Raw genomic sequence first — 20,096 nt, forward strand, 5'->3', positions numbered from 1 at the left:
ACACACACTGCTCACCCCCCCCCCCCCCACACACAGGGATACATTCTCACACACACTGCTCCCCCCCCCCCCACACACACAGGGATACATTCTCACACACACTGCTCACCCCCCCCCCCCCCCCACACACAGGGATACATTCTCACACACACTGCTCCCCCCCCCCCCCCCACACACACAGGGATACATTCTCACACACACTGCTCACCCCCCCCCCCCCCCACACACACAGGGATACATTCTCACACACACTGCTCACCCCCCCCCCCCCCACACACACAGGGATACATTCTCACACACACTGCTCACCCCCCCCCACACACAGGGATACATTCTCACACACACTGCTCACCCCCCCCCCCCCACACACACACAGGGATACATTCTCACACACACTGCTCACCCCCCCCCACACACAGGGATACATTCTCACACACACTGCTCACCCCCCCCCCCCCACACACACAGGGATACATTCTCACACACACTGCTCCCCCCCCCCCACACACACAGGGATACATTCTCACACACACTGCTCACCCCCCCCCCCACACACACAGGGATACATTCTCACACACACTGCTCACCCCCCCCCACACACAGAGGATACATTCTCACACACACTGCTCCCCCCCACCCCCCCACACACACAGGGATACATTCTCACACACACTGCTCACCCCCCCCACACACAGGGATACATTCTCACACACACTGCTCACCCCCCCCCCCCCACACACACAGGGATACATTCTCACACACACTGCTCACCCCCACCCCCCCACACACACACAGGGATACATTCTCACACACACTGCTCACCCCCCCCCCCACACACACAGGGATACATTCTCACACACACTGCTCACCCCCCCCCCCCACACACACAGGGATACATTCTCACACACACTGCTCACCCCCCCCCCCCCACACACACAGGGATACATTCTCACACACACTGCTCACCCCCCCCCCCCACACACACACAGGGATACATTCTCACACACACTGCTCACCCCCCCCCCCAAACACACACAGGGATACATTCTCACACACACTGCTCCCCCCCCCCCCCCACACACAGGGATACATTCTCACACACACTGCTCCCCCCCCCCCACACACACACAGGGATACATTCTCACACACACTGCTCCCCCCCCCCCACACACACACAGGGATACATTCTCACACACACTGCTCCCCCCACCCCCACACACACACAGGGATACATTCTCACACACACTGCTCACCCCCCCCCCCACACACAGGGATACATTCTCACACACACTGCTCCCCCCCCCCCCACACACACAGGGATACATTCTCACACACACTGCTCACCCCCCCCCCCCCACACACACAGGGATACATTCTCACACACACTGCTCCCCCCCCCCCCCACACACACAGGGATACATTCTCACACACACTGCTCTCCCCCCCACACACACACAGGGATACATTCTCACACACACTGCTCACCCCCCCCCCCACACACACAGTGATACATTCTCACACACACTGCTCACCCCCCCCCACACACACAGGGATACATTCTCACACACACTGCTCACCCCCCCCCACACACACAGGGATACATTCTCACACACACTGCTCACCCCCCCCCCCCCCACACACAGGGATACATTCTCACACACACTGCTCACCCCCCCCCCCACACACAGGGATACATTCTCACACACACTGCTCACCCCCCCACACACACACACAGGGATACATTCTCACACACACTGCTCCCCCCCCCCACACACAGGGATACATTCTCACACACACTGCTCACCCCCCCCCCCCCACACACACAGGGATACATTCTCACACACACTGCTCACCCCCCCCCCCCCACACACACAGGGATACATTCTCACACACACTGCTCACCCCCCCCCCCCCCCCACACACACAGGGATACATTCTCACACACACTGCTCACCCCCCCCCCCCCACACACACAGGGATACATTCTCACACACACTGCTCACCCCCCCCCCCCCCACACACACACAGGGATACATTCTCACACACACTGCTCCCCCCCCCCACACACAGGGATACATTCTCACACACACTGCTCACCCCCCCCCCCCCCACACACACAGGGATACATTCTCACACACACTGCTCCCCCCCCCCCACACACACAGGGATACATTCTCACACACACTGCTCACCCCCCCCCCCCCCCCACACACACAGGGATACATTCTCACACACACTGCTCACCCCCCCCCACACACACACAGGGATACATTCTCACACACACTGCTCACCCCCCCCCCCCACACACACACAGGGATACATTCTCACACACACCCACTGCTCACCCCCCCACACACAGGGATACATTCTCACACACACTGCTCACCCCCCCCCCCCCCACACACACAGGGATACATTCTCACACACACTGCTCCCCCCCCCCACACACACAGGGATACATTCTCACACACACTGCTCACCCCCCCCCCCCCCACACACAGGGATACATTCTCACACACACTGCTCCCCCCCCCCACACACACAGGGATACATTCTCACACACACTGCTCCCCCCCCCCCACACACACAGGGATACATTCTCACACACACTGCTCACCCCCCCCCCCCCCCACACACACAGGGATACATTCTCACACACACTGCTCACCCCCCCCCCCCCCACACACACACAGGGATACATTCTCACACACACTGCTCACCCCCCCCCCCCCACACACACACAGGGATACATTCTCACACACACTGCTCACCCCCCCCCCCCCCACACACACAGGGATACATTCTCACACACACTGCTCACCCCCCCCCCCCCCACACACACAGGGATACATTCTCACACACACTGCTCACCCCCCCCCCCCCACACACACACAGGGATACATTCTCACACACACTGCTCACCCCCCCCCCCCCACACACACACAGGGATACATTCTCACACACACTGCTCACCCCCCCCCACACACAGGGATACATTCTCACACACACTGCTCACCCCCCCCCCCCACACACACAGGGATACATTCTCACACACACTGCTCCCCCCCCCCACACACACACAGGGATACATTCTCACACACACTGCTCACCCCCCCACACACACAGGGATACATTCTCACACACACTGCCCCCCCCCACCCCCCCCCACACAGGGATACATTCTCACACACACTGCTCACCCCCCCCACACACAGAGTGATACATTCTCACACACACTGCTCCCCCCCACCCCCCCACACACACAGGGATACATTCTCACACACACTGCTCACCCCCCCCCCCACACACAGGGATACATTCTCACACACACTGCTCACCCCCCCCCCCCCCACACACACAGGGATACATTCTCACACACACTGCTCACCCCCCCCCCCACACACACAGGGATACATTCTCACACACACTGCTCACCCCCCCCCCCACACACACAGGGATACATTCTCACACACACTGCTCACCCCCCCCCCCCACACACACACAGGGATACATTCTCACACACACTGCTCACCCCCCCCCCCCACACACACAGGGATACATTCTCACACACACTGCTCACCCCCCCCCCCCACACACACACAGGGATACATTCTCACACACACTGCTCACCCCCCCCCCAAACACACACAGGGATACATTCTCACACACACTGCTCCCCCCCCCCCCTCACACACACAGGGATACATTCTCACACACACTGCTCACCCCCCCCCCCACACACACACAGGGATACATTCTCACACACACTGCTCCCCCCCCCCCCCACACACACAGGGATATATTCTCACACACACTGCTCACCCCCCCCCACACACACACAGTGATACATTCTCACACACACTGCTCACCCCCCCCCCCCACACACACAGGGATACATTCTCACACACACTGCTCACCCCCCCCCCCCACACACACACAGGGATACATTCTCACACACACTGCTCCCCCCCCCCCACACACAGGGATACATTCTCACACACACTGCTCACCCCCCCACACACACAGGGATACATTCTCACACACACTGCTCACCCCCCCCCCCCCCACACACACAGGGATACATTCTCACACACACTGCTCACCCCCCCCCCCCCCACACACAGGGATACATTCTCACACACACTGCTCACCCCCCCCCACACACACAGGGATACATTCTCACACACACTGCTCCCCCCCCCACACACACACACAGGGATACATTCTCACACACACTGCTCCCCCCACCCCCACACACACACAGGGATACATTCTCACACACACTGCTCCCCCCACCCCCACACACACACAGGGATACATTCTCACACACACTGCTCACCCCCCCCCCCACACACAGGGATACATTCTCACACACACTGCTCCCCCCCCCCCCCACACACACAGGGATACATTCTCACACACACTGCTCACCCCCCCCCCCCCCACACACACAGGGATACATTCTCACACACACTGCTCCCCCCCCCCCCACACACACAGGGATACATTCTCACACACACTGCTCACCCCCACCCCACACACACACAGGGATACATTCTCACACACACTGCTCACCCCCCCCCCACACACACAGGGATACATTCTCACACACACTGCTCACCCCCCCCACACACACAGGGATACATTCTCACACACACTGCTCCCCCCCCCACACACACACACAGGGATACATTCTCACACACACTGCTCACCCCCCCCCCCACACACACAGGGATACATTCTCACACACACTGCTCACCCCCCCCACACACACAGGGATACATTCTCACACACACTGCTCCCCCCCCCACACACACACACAGGGATACATTCTCACACACACTGCTCACCCCCCCCCCCCACACACAGGGATACATTCTCACACACACTGCTCACCCCCCCCCCCCCACACACACAGGGATACATTCTCACACACACTGCTCACCCCCCCCCCCCACACACAGGGATACATTCTCACACACACTGCTCACCCCCCCCACACACAGGGATACATTCTCACACACACTGCTCCCCCCCCCCCCCCACACACACACAGGGATACATTCTCACACACACTGCTCCCCCCCCCCCACACACACAGGGATACATTCTCACACACACTGCTCACCCCCCCCACACACAGGGATACATTCTCACACACACTGCTCACCCCCACCCCCCACACACACAGGGAATACATTCTCACACACACTGCTCACCCCCCCCCCCCCCCCACACACACAGGGATACATTCTCACACACACTGCTCACCCCCACCCCCCACACACACAGGGATACATTCTCACACACACTGCTCCCCCCCCCCCACACACACAGGGATACATTCTCACACACACTGCTCACCCCCCCCCCACACACACACAGGGATACATTCTCACACACACTGCTCACCCCCACCCCACACACACACAGGGATACATTCTCACACACACTGCTCACCATCACCCCCACACACACACAGGGATACATTCTCACACACACTGCTCACCATCACCCCCACACACACACAGGGATACATTCTCACACACACTGCTCACCCCCCCCCCCCCCACACACACACAGGGATACATTCTCACACACACTGCTCACCCCCCCCCCCACACACACACAGGGATACATTCTCACACACACTGCTCACCCCCCCCACACACACACACACAGGGATACATTCTCACACACACAGGGATACATTCTCACACACACTGCTCACCCCCACCCCACACACACACAGGGATACATTCTCACACACACTGCTCACCATCACCCCCACACACACACAGGGATACATTCTCACACACACTGCTCACCCCCCCCCCCACACACACAGGGATACATTCTCACACACACTGCTCACCCCCCCCACACACACACACACAGGGATACATTCTCACACACACTGCTCACCCCCCCCACACACACACACACAGGGATACATTCTCACACACACAGGGATACATTCTCACACACACTGCTCACCTCCCCCCACACACACAGGGATACATTCTCACACACACTGCTCACCCCCCCCCCCCACACACACAGGGATACATTCTCACACACACTGCTCACCCCCCCCCCCCCCCCACACACAGGGATACATTCTCACACACACTGCTCACCACCCCCCCACACACACAGGGATACATTCTCACACACACTGCTCACCCCCCCCCACACACACACACACAGGGATACATTCTCACACACACTGCTCCCCCCCACCCCCCCACACACACAGGGATACATTCTCACACACACTGCTCACCCACCCCCCCACACACACAGGGATACATTCTCACACACACTGCTCCCCCCCCCCACACACACAGGGATACATTCTCACACACACTGCTCCCCCCCACCCCCCCACACACACAGGGATACATTCTCACACACACTGCTCACCCCCCCCCCCCCCACACACACAGGGATACATTCTCACACACACTGCTCACCCCCCCACACACACAGGGATACATTCTCACACACACTGCTCACCCCCCCACACACACACACACAGGGATTCATTCTCACACACACTGCTCCCCCCCCCCCCCACACACACACAGGGATACATTCTCACACACACTGCTCACCCCCCCCCCACACACACACAGGGATACATTCTCACACACACTGCTCACCCCCCCCCCCCACACACACAGGGATACATTCTCACACACACTGCTCACCCCCCCCCCCCCACACACACAGGGATACATTCTCACACACACTGCTCACCCCCCCACACACACAGGGATACATTCTCACACACACTGCTCACCCCCCCACACACACAGGGATACATTCTCACACACACTGCTCACCCCCCCACACACACACACACAGGGATACATTCTCACACACACTGCTCCCCCCCCACACACACACACACAGGGATTCATTCTCACACACACTGCTCCCCCCCCCCCCACACACACACAGGGATACATTCTCACACACACTGCTCACCCCCACCCCACACACACACAGTGATACATTCTCACACACACTGCTCCCCCCCACCCCCCCCCACACACAGGGATACATTCTCACACACACTGCTCACCCCCCCCCCCACACACAGGGATACATTCTCACACACACTGCTCCCCACCCCCCCCCCACACACAGGGATACATTCTCACACACACTGCTCCCCCCCACCCACACACACAGGGATACATTCTCACACACATTGCTCCCCCCCACCCCCCCCCACACACACAGGGATACATTCTCACACACACTGCTCCCCCCACCCCCCCACACACACAGGGATACATTCTCACACACACTGCTCCCCCCCACACACACACACACACACAGGGATACATTCTCACACACACTGCTCCCCCCCACCCCCCCCCCACACACAGGGATACATTCTCACACACACTGCTCCCCCCCCCCCCCCACACACACACAGGGATACATTCTCACACACACTGCTCACCCCCCCCACACACACACACACAGGGATACATTCTCACACACACTGCTCCCCCCCACCCCCCCCCCACACACAGGGATACATTCTCACACACACTGCTCACCCACCCCCCCACACACAGTGATACATTCTCACACACACTGCTCACCCACCCCCCCACACACAGGGATACATTCTCACACACACTGCTCCCCACCCCCCCACACACACACAGTGATACATTCTCACACACACTGCTCCCCCCCCCCCCACACACAGTGATACATTCTCACACACACTGCTCACCCCCCCCCACACACACAGGGATACATTCTCACACACACTGCTCCCCCCCCCCCCACACACAGTGATACATTCTCACACACACTGCTCCCCCCCCCCCACACACAGGGATACATTCTCACACACACTGCTCCCCACCCCCCCACACACACACAGTGATACATTCTCACACACACTGCTCCCCCCCCCCGCCACACACAGGGATACATTCTCACACACACTGCTCCCCCCCACCCCCCCCCCACACACAGGATACATTCTCACACACACTGCTCACCCCCCCCCCCCACACACAGGGATACATTCTCACACACACTGCTCACCCCCCCCCCCCCCACACACACACAGGGATACATTCTCACACACACTGCTCACCCCCCCCCCCCACACACACAGGGATACATTCTCACACACACACTGCTCACCCACCCCCCCACACACAGGGATACATTCTCACACACACTGCTCCCCACCCCCCCACACACACACAGTGATACATTCTCACACACACTGCTCCCCAACCCCCCCCACACACACAGACGCAGTGATACATTCTCACACACACTGCTCCCCACCCCCCCCCCCCACACACACAGTGATACATTCTAACACACACTGCTCACCCCCCCCCACACACACAGTGATACATTCTCACACACACTGCTCCCCACCCCCCCCCACACTCACAGACGCAGTGATACATTCTCACACACACTGCTCACCCACCCCCCCACACACAGGGATACATTCTCACACACACTGCTCCCCACCCCCCCCCACACACACACACACAGTGATACATTCTCACACACACTGCTCACCCACCCCCCCACACACAGACGGATACATTCTCACACACACTCCTCCCCCCCACACACAGACGGATACATTCTCACACACACTGCTCACCCCCCCACACACAGGGATACATTCTCACACACACTGCTCCCCCCCCCCCCACACACACAGTGATACATTCTCACACACACTGCTCCCCACCCCCCCCCACACTCACAGACGCAGTGATACATTCTCACACACACTGCTCACCCACCCCCCCACACACAGGGATACATTCTCACACACACTGCTCCCCACCCCCCCCCACACACACACACACAGTGATACATTCTCACACACACTGCTCACCCACCCCCCCACACACAGACGGATACATTCTCACACACACTCCTCCCCCCCACACACAGACGGATACATTCTCACACACACTGCACCCCCCCACACACACAGGGATACATTCTCACACACACTCCTCCCCCCCACCGACACACAGACACACACAGACATAGCCAGGTGTCTCTACTCCTGTAAAACTAATTGAGAGCTCTGTATTTTATGCCGTGTTCTGCCAATTGATGTGAACCACAGACAGGAAGCTGGAGGCAAAGGTGACAGTGACCCAGGTACTGAACTGAACAGGAGCAAGCTAACCCAGTCCCATTCCCCATGTAACTCCAGTCAAACGTATCCCATGGTCGAGCACTGTAAAGTTGCTGATGTTGAGTGAGGTATTGTTACTGAGTGATACCCTTACCTTGATGTGGTCAGCCAGCTGTACTGTACAATCCTCACTGTGCTCCAACAGGTGGATGCTGTAGAGATGCTGAGGAGACAGCAGAACACAAAGTCACAGCGAGTCTGATCCAAACTCATTCAAAGGCTGGGAATCATGGGCAGTTCAGTGCATTATTAACATCAGCTTGAATCTCATTCCAAATGAAAATCCTGAGCTTAGTTTCAAAAAGCCCCCTCACAGCCTCCAGACTCAGTGTCCAACCCAGTTCCTTCCTAAGCACACACATGCACCACTGCCCATTAATGTCCTTCAGGCAAGGGAACTGCTATCCTGACCGTGCCTGGCCTATATGTGACACCAGACCCAGCAATGTCCCTGATGTCTAACTCCCCCCCCCCCCCCCCAAGGACAGGTGCTCATTGTCGGCCTCGCCAGTGACACCCTGATCCCGTGATGGAATGTTTAAAAAACTCCTGCCTCTCCAGATTGCCTGAATATAACCATCTCACACTGTATCTTCCTGGTTATAATGAGTGGATTATTGCTGGTTACTCAGCTGAGAGAGAGAGAGAGATAGCTCACTGACAGAGACCAAAAGCATCTTCAGGGCGTGGATAGGGTAAATTGGCAAGGTCTTTTCTCCGGGTCCGGGGGTCCACAACTAGAGGGCATAGATTTAGGGTGAGAGGGGAAAGATAGAAAAGGGAACTAAGGGGTAATTTTTTCACACAGAGGGTGGTGCGTGTATGGAATGAACTGCCAGAGGAAGTGGTGGACACTGGTACAATTCCAGCATTTAAAAGGCATCTGGATTGGTATATTTATAGGAAGGGTTTGGAGGGATATGGGGCAAGTGCTGGCAGATGGGTTGGGATGAGTTGGAGTGAAGGGTCTGTTTCTGTGCTGTACATCTCTATGACCGTAACCATGGACAGGTCAGATTGCTGAAAGTTTAATGAGCTAAAACAGTAACTCCGTCTCTCTCCCCCCCACCCCCCACCTTCCCCTTTGTGAATGCTGCCTGAACTGTTGAGTATTTTCTGTTTTTAATTTGCATTCCTACCAACTGTAACATTTTGCCTTTGCATAACTCTGATTGTAACCCAAGTCACCAAGTGGCATTCAGACCCAGTTCAGTAATCAAGAAAAATCCATGGAATCTGACTGAAGGGAGTTAGGGTTGAAACGATAGTGTCACTGGAGTAAAAATCCAGATACAGGATATTCTTCTATAATGTGTGTATCGTCAACACGATTTGGCTGGAATGTGATTGGTGAATGCTTTTTTTAAAAACGCGAACTCCTGTTGGCTGTTACACAATTCCACCCCTGGCACTAGGCGTTACCTAGTGCTGAGTCCACTCGAGGTGCTCACTTCAGGTCAAGCAGACGAGGGTGGATAACGGGGCAAGGTTTTTCTGACCTTATTGTTGATGTTTTTGAGGATGTCTGTCGAAATTATTCCAGGAGGAAAAATGTGGATCTCAAGATTCTCATCGTTACAGATAATGCACCTAAGTCACCCTCCAGTGAGCTTTCTGAAAAGATCAAAGTGCTATTTCTATCTCTGGACACAACCCCTGTCATTCAAACCAAGGACCAGGGTGCAACAGCAGCTTTTAAAGTTTATTATTTAAAGCACACATTCAGGAAGCTCCCCCTTGCAGCTACTGAGGGGGAGAATCAGGACATTGTTCAGTTTGGAAGAATGTGACTGACATCATTGGGGAGGTCTGTGGTGATGTCAGTAAGAACTGGTTGCAGGCAGTTTGGTGGAACCTTCTCCCAGATTTTCTTCATGAGTTTTAAGGAGTTGAACCAACAGAGGTGATCTCAGCAATCAACGAACAAGTTGGATTTGAAGGCGTGGAGACTGAGGATGTTGAGGAGATGCTGCAGTCCCATTGTGAAGACCTCTCTACAGCTGATTTACAACAACTTCTTGTTACGGGGGAAACTGAAGCTGGAGATGAAGACAATGAAGTCCAGGATGTAGCACCACAAGAACTTTCCACTTCCTTTCTGCCTTCTATCCTGAGGGGAGTTGGGAAGCAGTTGCAGCTCCGAGAAGACAATGACTAACATGCAGAATGCAGCAGGATAGCAGTTTGTGGCAGAAACTCTGAACAGCTTCCTCATGGAAGGAGAAAGATGGCAAAACAGCAGAAACTAGCCTCTTTTTTTTAAACCAACCCTCAAGAATCAGTCTGAGCACAATACACCTCGGGCACCCACTGCTGGATTACACCCTGCACCCAGAACTAGACCTGAAAATAACAGAACATAGAACAGTACAGCACAGTACAGGCCCTTCGGCCCTCGATGTTGTGCCGACCTTTTATCCTACTCTAAGATCAGACTAACCTCCATACCCTTTATTGTACCATCATCCATATGTCTATCCAAGAGTCGCTTAAACGTTCCTAAACCCCTCCAAGCCCCTCACCATCCTGACTTGGAAATATATCCCATTCCTTCACTGGTACTGGGTCAAAACCCTGGAATTCCCTCCCTACCAGCATTGTGGGTCAACCCACAGCAAGTGGACTGCAGCGATTCAACAAGGCAGCTCACCCCCACATTCTCAAGGGGCAATTAGGGATGGGCTATCAATACTGGCCAGCCAGCAACGCCCAAGTCCCACATATGAATAAGTTAAAAAAAAAACCATTGGCTAGGCCACGGTGAGAGTACTGAGTGTAGGTCTGGAATCCACATTCTAAGGGGCGAAGGAGCAGAGGAGATTGACCAGGATGTTTCCTGGCCTGGAGAGTTTCAGGGATGGAGAGACCAAGAGATTGACAGCCTGTGGTTGTGCTCCTTTGAGCACAGCAGATTGAGGGGGGGTGGGGGGGGGACATGACTGAGATGGATAAAATGGGGAGGGGGCAGAGACAGGAAGGAACTTGTTCCCCTTGATGGGGGGGGGGGGGGTCAGGGAGCAGAGGGGCCTGGATTGAAGGGAAGGGACTGGAGGTTCAGGGGAGATGTGATGTTTTTCACCCAGAAGGTGGTGGGAATCTGGAATCACTGTCTGGGAAGGAGGGACAGGGTCACATTGAAGAACGATTTAGATGGGCATTTGTGATGCGAAGGCATACAGGCTACGGGCCAAGAGCTGGACAACAGGATGAGAATAGTTAGATGGTTATTGCTGACGAGCATGGCTGCAATGGGCCAAAGGGCCTTTTCCAAAGTGTCAGAGAGATCTGCAGCAATCTCAAAGCCCTCAAGAAGTACCATCAACACAGTTCACACCAGCCGGGAGGGACAGGCGTACCAACACCAACACAGTCCACACCAGCCGGGAGGGACAGGCGTACCAACACCAACACAGTCCACACCAGCCGGGAGGGACAGGCGTACCAACACCAACACAGTCCACACCAGCCGGGAGGGACAGGCGTACCAACACCAACACAGTCCACACCAGCCGGGAGGGACAGGCGTACCAACACCAACACAGTCCACACCAGCCGGGAGGGACAGGCGTACCAACACCAACACAGTCCACACCAGCCGGGAGGGACAGGCGTACCAACACCAACACAGTCCACACCAGCCGGGAGGGACAGGCGTACCAACACCAACACAGTCCACACCAGCCGGGAGGGACAGGCGTACCAACACCAACACAGTCCACACCAGCCGGGAGGGACAGGCGTACCAACACCAACACAGTCCACACCAGCCGGGAGGGACAGGCGTACCAACACCAACACAGTCCACACCAGCCGGGAGGGACAGGCGTACCAACACCAACACAGTCCACACCAGCCGGGAGGGACAGGCGTACCAACACCAACACAGTCCACACCAGCCGGGAGGGACAGGCGTACCAACACCAACACAGTCCACACCAGCCGGGAGGGACAGGCGTACCAACACCAACACAGTCCACACCAGCCGGGAGGGACAGGCGTACAACACCAACACAGTTCACACCAGCCGGGAGGGACAGGTATACTAACACCAACGTCCTGGAAACAGCCATTAACAGCAATGCTGACGCCATGATCCTCCAAAGGCCAGGGTGCTGGGCTGGCCACACGCTTAGGACACCTGCCTTCCAAAAGAAATCTTCTTTGCCCAGCTCAAGAAGGCACTCGAATGAGGAGGACAAAGTGTTCGAAAGCTCCTTTAGCAATGAAGCACACATCCTCACGTATGGGAGACCCTCCAACTGACTTGGAACAATGTCCGTCTGGAGGGTGACAATTCTTTTCGAACACCCGTCAGCAAGAGGGAGAAAGGAGAAGGAGCTGGAGAAAGGAATGCCCAAATCCAAGGACCACTTTCACCTCCTGGAAACATGTGCCAAAGGAGCGAAGGCTCTGGGATCAGGCGTATGTGCCACAGAGGGAACCACACGAGCCATCCGCAGTGGGGAGTGAGTGAACATAGAACATAGAAGAATACAGCGCAGTACAGGCCCTTCGGCCCTCGATGTTGTGCCGATCAAAGCCCACCTAACCTACACTAAGCCACTATCCTGCATATACCTATCCAATGCCCGCTTAAATACCCATAAAGAGGGAGAGTCCACTACTGCAGCTTCTCTATATCCAGTGATGCTAATCTGGGCCATATCCGAAGGATTGGTGCATTGGATGGAACAGTATGTCCCTTTGTCTGTCTGCAACAAGCAAGTTACTGATGGTTACCAACCAATCAGCATTGCCCTCTCATCGCATGGTGGTTTTCCCCTTGAATTGGTATTTCTTGCGAATTGTCCCTCTTTGTACAACACAATGAGCTTGGATAAAATGTTTCTTTTCTCAGCAATACCTCACTGATGATAACCATAGAGAACTTTCTGATACTCACCAGGGAGAACGCATCAATCATCATATCAGAGAGAACCCACTCACCATAAACTCAGTCATCCACTGACAGTAACCTAATCCTAATTCACCAATAGTGATGAAGGATAATACATTGACAGTGACCTGACCATAACCCTTGGTAACTAACTGCCAGAGACCACTGATAGTAACACTGTGATAGTTGGTCATTAATAACTCTGTACTGACAGCAACTAGGGTTCAAATGGTGGAGCCAGTGGCATACGAGCATTGCCCCTGACAAACAAACCTGATGGTTCAGAGAATGCTGTGGGAGATGTGACCTCAAATCCAACTACAGCATCTGGCTGAATTAAAATTCCATGAAAAGAAGCCAGGCTGAGGAACAGGAAATGCTCAGTGATCTCGATCAGTTACTGACTGTGACTTTGGGCCAATGGTACCTGATAGTATTTAATGGCTTTGGTGAGAGGCTCCACATTAACAGTCTCGTCCAATTGATCTTTGTGAAGGAGTTCAATGAGGAAATCCAGAGATCTCTCATGTACGCTCATCTCAGGGTAAAGACCTCCAATCTTCTTATAGACATCCACACTGCATTGATCTAGAGCTCTGGGAAACAAATACCAGTTAACAAAGATCACACACACAAACTAGCATTTGTCCAAAATTCCATCCCTTACATTCAGGAAAGGTCATGGTCAACTGGGACAGAATGGGGGGGGGGGGGGGGGGTGGTGGTGTTCCCATACATCTGCTGCAATTGTCCTTCTAGATGGGTTTGGAAGGTGCTGTCTGGGTAGCTTGGTTGAATTTCTGCAGTGCATCTTGCAGCTAGCACACACTGTGGCTATTGAGCATCGGTGGGGGAGGGAGGGGATGTTTGTGAACGTGGTACCAATCAAGCGCAGGCTGCTTTGTCTTGGATGGAGTTGTTGGAACTGCAAGTGGGAGTATTCCCTCACCCTCCTGATGTCTTCCTTGGAGATGGTGGATAGACTTTGGGGAGTCAGGAGGTGAATTACTCGCTGCAGTATTCCCAGACTCTGACCTGCTCTTGTGGTCACTGTGCTTATGTGGTGAGTTCTGTTCAGTTACTGGTCAATGTTAGGTTGTGGCCACATTATGTCAAGTCAGTGTATGAAGCTGAGTGACGTACTGTCCCAAAAGCCAGTTCTCTGGCATTAATCAGGCTTACTGTTCATATTTGTGCAGCGTGGCCTGTAGCAGAGTCAGTGAATAAACCAGGCCAGCACCAAAGCTCATCTGTTCACCCAGTGTCCCCCTCAGGCCCTGACGCTCACTGTAATCCTCATTCAGCTCAAACTTGTCTTGAGCATGTTTGCTAATCAGCTCCGCCTGGAAAGGAACAAGGAAATAATCAACAACTCTCTCAGATATCAACCACAGCTCGAGTCACAAACCATCCAGCCCTGCTCACTTCAAACCATTCCAACAGACCCACCATCGTCAAGCACCAGGCCATGTCTGACCCACGCTGTATCCTTCACGACTGACCCTCACACAGTGCGGTACACCCACAAACTGACCCTCACACAGTGCGGTAATCCCCACACACTGACCCTCACACAGTGCGGTACACCCACACACTGACCCTCACACAGTGCGGTACACCCACACACTGACCCTCACACAGTGCGGTAATCCCCACACACTGACCCTCACACAGTGCGGTAATCCCCACACACTGACCCTCACACAGTGCGGTAATCCCCACACACTGACCCTCACACAGTGCGGCACACCCACACACTGACCCTCACACAGTGCGGTAATCCCCACACACTGAACCTCACACAGTGCGGTACGCCCACACACTGACCCTCACACAGTGCGGTAATCCCCACACACTGACCCTCACACAGTGCGGTAATCCCCACACACTGACCCTCACACAGTGCGGTAATCCCCACACACTGACCCTCACACAGTGCGGTAATCCCCACACACTGACCCTCACACAGTGCGGTAATCCCCACACACTGACCCTCCCACAGTGCGGTAATCCCCACACACTGACCCTCCCACAGTGCGGTAATCCCCACACACTGACCCTCACACAGTGCGGTAATCCCCACACACTGACCCTCACACAGTGCGGTAATCCCCACACACTGACCCTCCCACAGTGCGGTAATCCCCACACACTGACCCTCCCACAGTGCGGTAATCCCCACACACTGACCCTCACACAGTGCGGTAATCCCACACACTGACCCTCACACAGTGCGGTAATCACCAGACACTGACCGTCACACAGTGCGGTAATCCCCACACACTGACCCTCACACAGTGAGGTACACCCACACACTGACCCTCACACAGTGCGGTAATCCCCACACACTGACCCTCGCACAGTGCGGTAATCCCCACACACTGACCCTCACATAGAGGGGTGCACCCCCACACTGACCCTCACACAGTGCGGTAATCCCCACACACTGACCCTCACACAGTGCGGTAATCCCCACACACTGACCCTCACACAGTGCGGTAATCCCCACACACTGACCCTCACACAGTGCGGTAATCCCCACACACTGACCCTCACACAGTGCGGTAATCCCCACACACTGACCCTCACACAGTGCGGTAATCCCCACACACTGACCCTCACACAGTGTGGTACACCCACACACTGACCCTCACACAGTGCGGTAATCCCCACACACTGACCCTCACACAGTGCGGTAATCCCCACAAACTGACCCTCACACAGTCCGGTAATCCCCACACACTGACCCTCACACAGTCCGGTAATCCCCACACACTGACCCTCACACAGTACGGTAATTCCGCACACTGACCCTCACACAGTGCGGTAATCCCCACACACTGACCCTCACACAGTGTGGTAATTCCCACACACTGACCCTCACACAGTGTGGTACACCCACACACTGACCCTCACACAGTGCGGTAATCCCCACACACTGACCCTCACACAGTGCGGTAATCCCCACACACTGACCCTCACACAGTGCGGTAATCCCCACAAACTGACCCTCACACAGTCCGGTAATTCCCACACACTGACCCTCACACAGTACGGTAATTCCGCACACTGACCCGCACACAGTGCGGTAATCCCCACACACTGACCCGCACACAGTGCGGTAATCCCCACACACTGACCCGCACACAGTGCGGTAATCCCCACACACTGACCCGCACACAGTGCGGTAATCCCCACACACTGACCCGCACACAGTGCGGTAATCCCCACACACTGACCCGCACACAGTGCGGTAATCCCCACACACTGACCCGCACACAGTGCGGTAATCCCCACACACTGACCCTCACACAGTGCGGTACACCCACACACTGACCCGCACACAGTGCGGTAATCCCCACACACTGACCCGCACACAGTGCGGTAATCCCCACACACTGACCCGCACACAGTGCGGTAATCCCCACACACTGACCCGCACACAGTGCGGTAATCCCCACACACTGACCCGCACACAGTGTGGTACTCCCACACACTGACCCGCACACAGTGTGGTACTCCCACACACTGACCCGCACACAGTGCGGTAATCCCCACACACTGACCCTCACACAGTGCTGTACGCCCACACACTGACCGTCACACATTGCGGTAATCCCCACACACTGACCCTCACACAGTGCTGTACGCCCACACACTGACCCTCACACAGTGCAGTACGCCCACACACACACACCCTCACACGGTGCAGAACACCCACACACTGATCCGCACACAGTGCGGTACTCCCACACACTGACCCTCACACAGTGCAGTACGCCCACACACTGACCCTCACACAGTGCAGTAAACCCCACACACTGACCCTCACACAGTGCGGTAATCCCCACACACTGACCCTCACACAGTGCGGTAATCCCCACACACTGACCCTCACACAGTGCGGTAATCCCCACACACTGACCCTCACACAGTGCGGTAATCCCCACACACAGTGCGGTACACCCACAAACTGACCCTCACACAGTCCGGTAATTCCCACACACTGACCCTCACACAGTACGGTAATTCCGCACACTGACCCGCACACAGTGCGGTAATCCCCACACACTGACCCTCACACAGTGCAGTAAACCCCACACACTGACCCTCACACAGTGCGGTAATCCCCACACACTGACCCTCACACAGTGCGGTAATCCCCACACACTGACCCTCACACAGTGCGGTAATCCCCACACACTGACCCTCACACAGTGCGGTAATCCCCACACACTGACCCTCACACAGTGCAGTAAACCCCACACACTGACCCTCACACAGTGCGGTAATCCCCACACACTGACCCTCACACAGTGCGGTAATCCCCACACACTGACCCTCACACAGTGCGGTAATCCCCACACACTGACCCTCACACAGTGCAGTAAACCCCACACACTGACCCTCTCACAGTGCGGTAATCCCCACACACTGACCCTCACACAGTGCGGTAATCCCCACACACTGACCCTCACACAGTGCGGTAATCCCCCACACACTGACCCTCACAGTTATTTCCTGTGTATACCCCTTTGCCTATAGTTCCTCTGTCTCCCTGTATTTGAATTGTTGCGTTCCATCTTTCCCTGTTTCCTTTCCCCTTTGTGGTCTTTCTGTCGCTCCCTCCGCCCAATGTATTGAATGGGGCCCACCTTGCAGATGAGGCGTGGGATCAGGAGGAGAACCAGAATGGAGTCATGGTCCCCACCATGACGCAGGAAGGAGTTGGGCATGAAGGAGGTCAGTAAGGAGACATGCCGGTTTGCCTGGTGCACCTCCATCTTCCGCAGTTCCATCTCGATAGCCTGGAGAGACAGGGAGGCACAGTGAAACAGAGTAATGAGTGGTACCATCAGGGGCTAAATTATCCAGTCACCCAGACCACGTCCTGGGGACCTGGGTTCCAATCGTGGCAATACAAGCTTCATAACTGAGAACCTAATCATGACCATGAAATCCATTGTGGAACGTTGGAAAATCCAAGCATGTTTATTCATGTCGCTTTGGGAACTAAACTGCTGCTCCTGCCTGGTTGGGCCTACTATCCACTCGGGAGGGGACAGGAGCCCCATATTCCTGGATCTTGCAGCCTGTATGGATGAAGGATTCGGGAGCAGTGCCATGGTGCTGTGGTTCAGGAGGGAACTTCGGCACAGGAGCACATGGGGTGGCACGGTGGTTAGCACTCCTGCCTCAAAGTGCAAGAGACCTGGGTTCAAATCCCGCCTCAGGCATCTGTCTGTGTGGAGTTTGCACATTCTCCCCGTGTCTGCGTGGGTTTCCTCCGGGTGCTCCGGTTTCCTCCCACTGTCCAAAACTGTGCAGGTCAGAGTGGATTGGCCATGGGAAGTTGCCTGTAGTGTTAGGTGAAGGGGTAAATGTAGGGGAATGGGTCTGGGTGGATTGCTGTTTGGAGGGTCGGTGGGACTTGTTGGGCTGAAGGGCCTGTTTCCACACTGCAAGTAATCTAATCTAATCTCATCATTCAGCCCCTCCAGCCATTCAATGAGGTTCTGTCTGATAGACCACAGAACCTTACAGTGCAGGACCAGTCCCTCAACCCTCGGTGTTGGAACCAATCTGAAGCCCATCTAACCTACACTATTCCATTCTCATCCATATGTTTCTCCAAAGATCATTGAAATGCCGTTAAAGTTGGTGAGTCGACTACTGTTGTAGGCAGTGTGTTCCATACCCTTACTACTCCGAGTAAAGAAACTCCCTCTGACATCTGTCCTATATCTATCACCCCTCAATTTAAAGCTATGACCCCTCGTGCTCACTGTCACCATACTTGTAAAAAGTCTCTCCCTGTCCACCCTATCTAACCCTCTGATTATCTTGTATGTCTCTATTAAGTCACCTCTCAACCTCCTTCTCTCTAATGAAAACAGCCTCAAGTCCCTCAGCCTTTCCCCGTAAGACCTTCCCTCCAAACCAGGCAACATCCCAGTAAATCTCCTCTGCACCCTTTCCAAA

The 20,096-nt window shown here is 55.2% G+C and overlaps 1 protein-coding gene across 1 annotated transcript in view; it reads right to left on the bottom strand.

Annotated features, from left to right (window-relative positions):
• Nucleotides 1-9,188: 9,188 nt before the first annotated feature.
• LOC140481859 (dynactin subunit 1-like) overlaps nucleotides 9,189-20,096 on the bottom strand; it is a 148,036-nt gene continuing 137,128 nt past the window's right edge. The window contains 4 exon segments of the mRNA XM_072578436.1: nucleotides 9,189-9,380; nucleotides 14,542-14,710; nucleotides 15,297-15,457; nucleotides 18,770-18,922. Of these exon segments, the coding sequence (XP_072434537.1) occupies nucleotides 9,204-9,380; nucleotides 14,542-14,710; nucleotides 15,297-15,457; nucleotides 18,770-18,922 (660 nt within the window). The 3' untranslated portion in view covers nucleotides 9,189-9,203.

Source organism: Chiloscyllium punctatum, chromosome 1 (genome assembly GCF_047496795.1).
Source record: "Chiloscyllium punctatum isolate Juve2018m chromosome 1, sChiPun1.3, whole genome shotgun sequence".
NCBI classification, from domain to species: domain Eukaryota; kingdom Metazoa; phylum Chordata; class Chondrichthyes; order Orectolobiformes; family Hemiscylliidae; genus Chiloscyllium; species Chiloscyllium punctatum.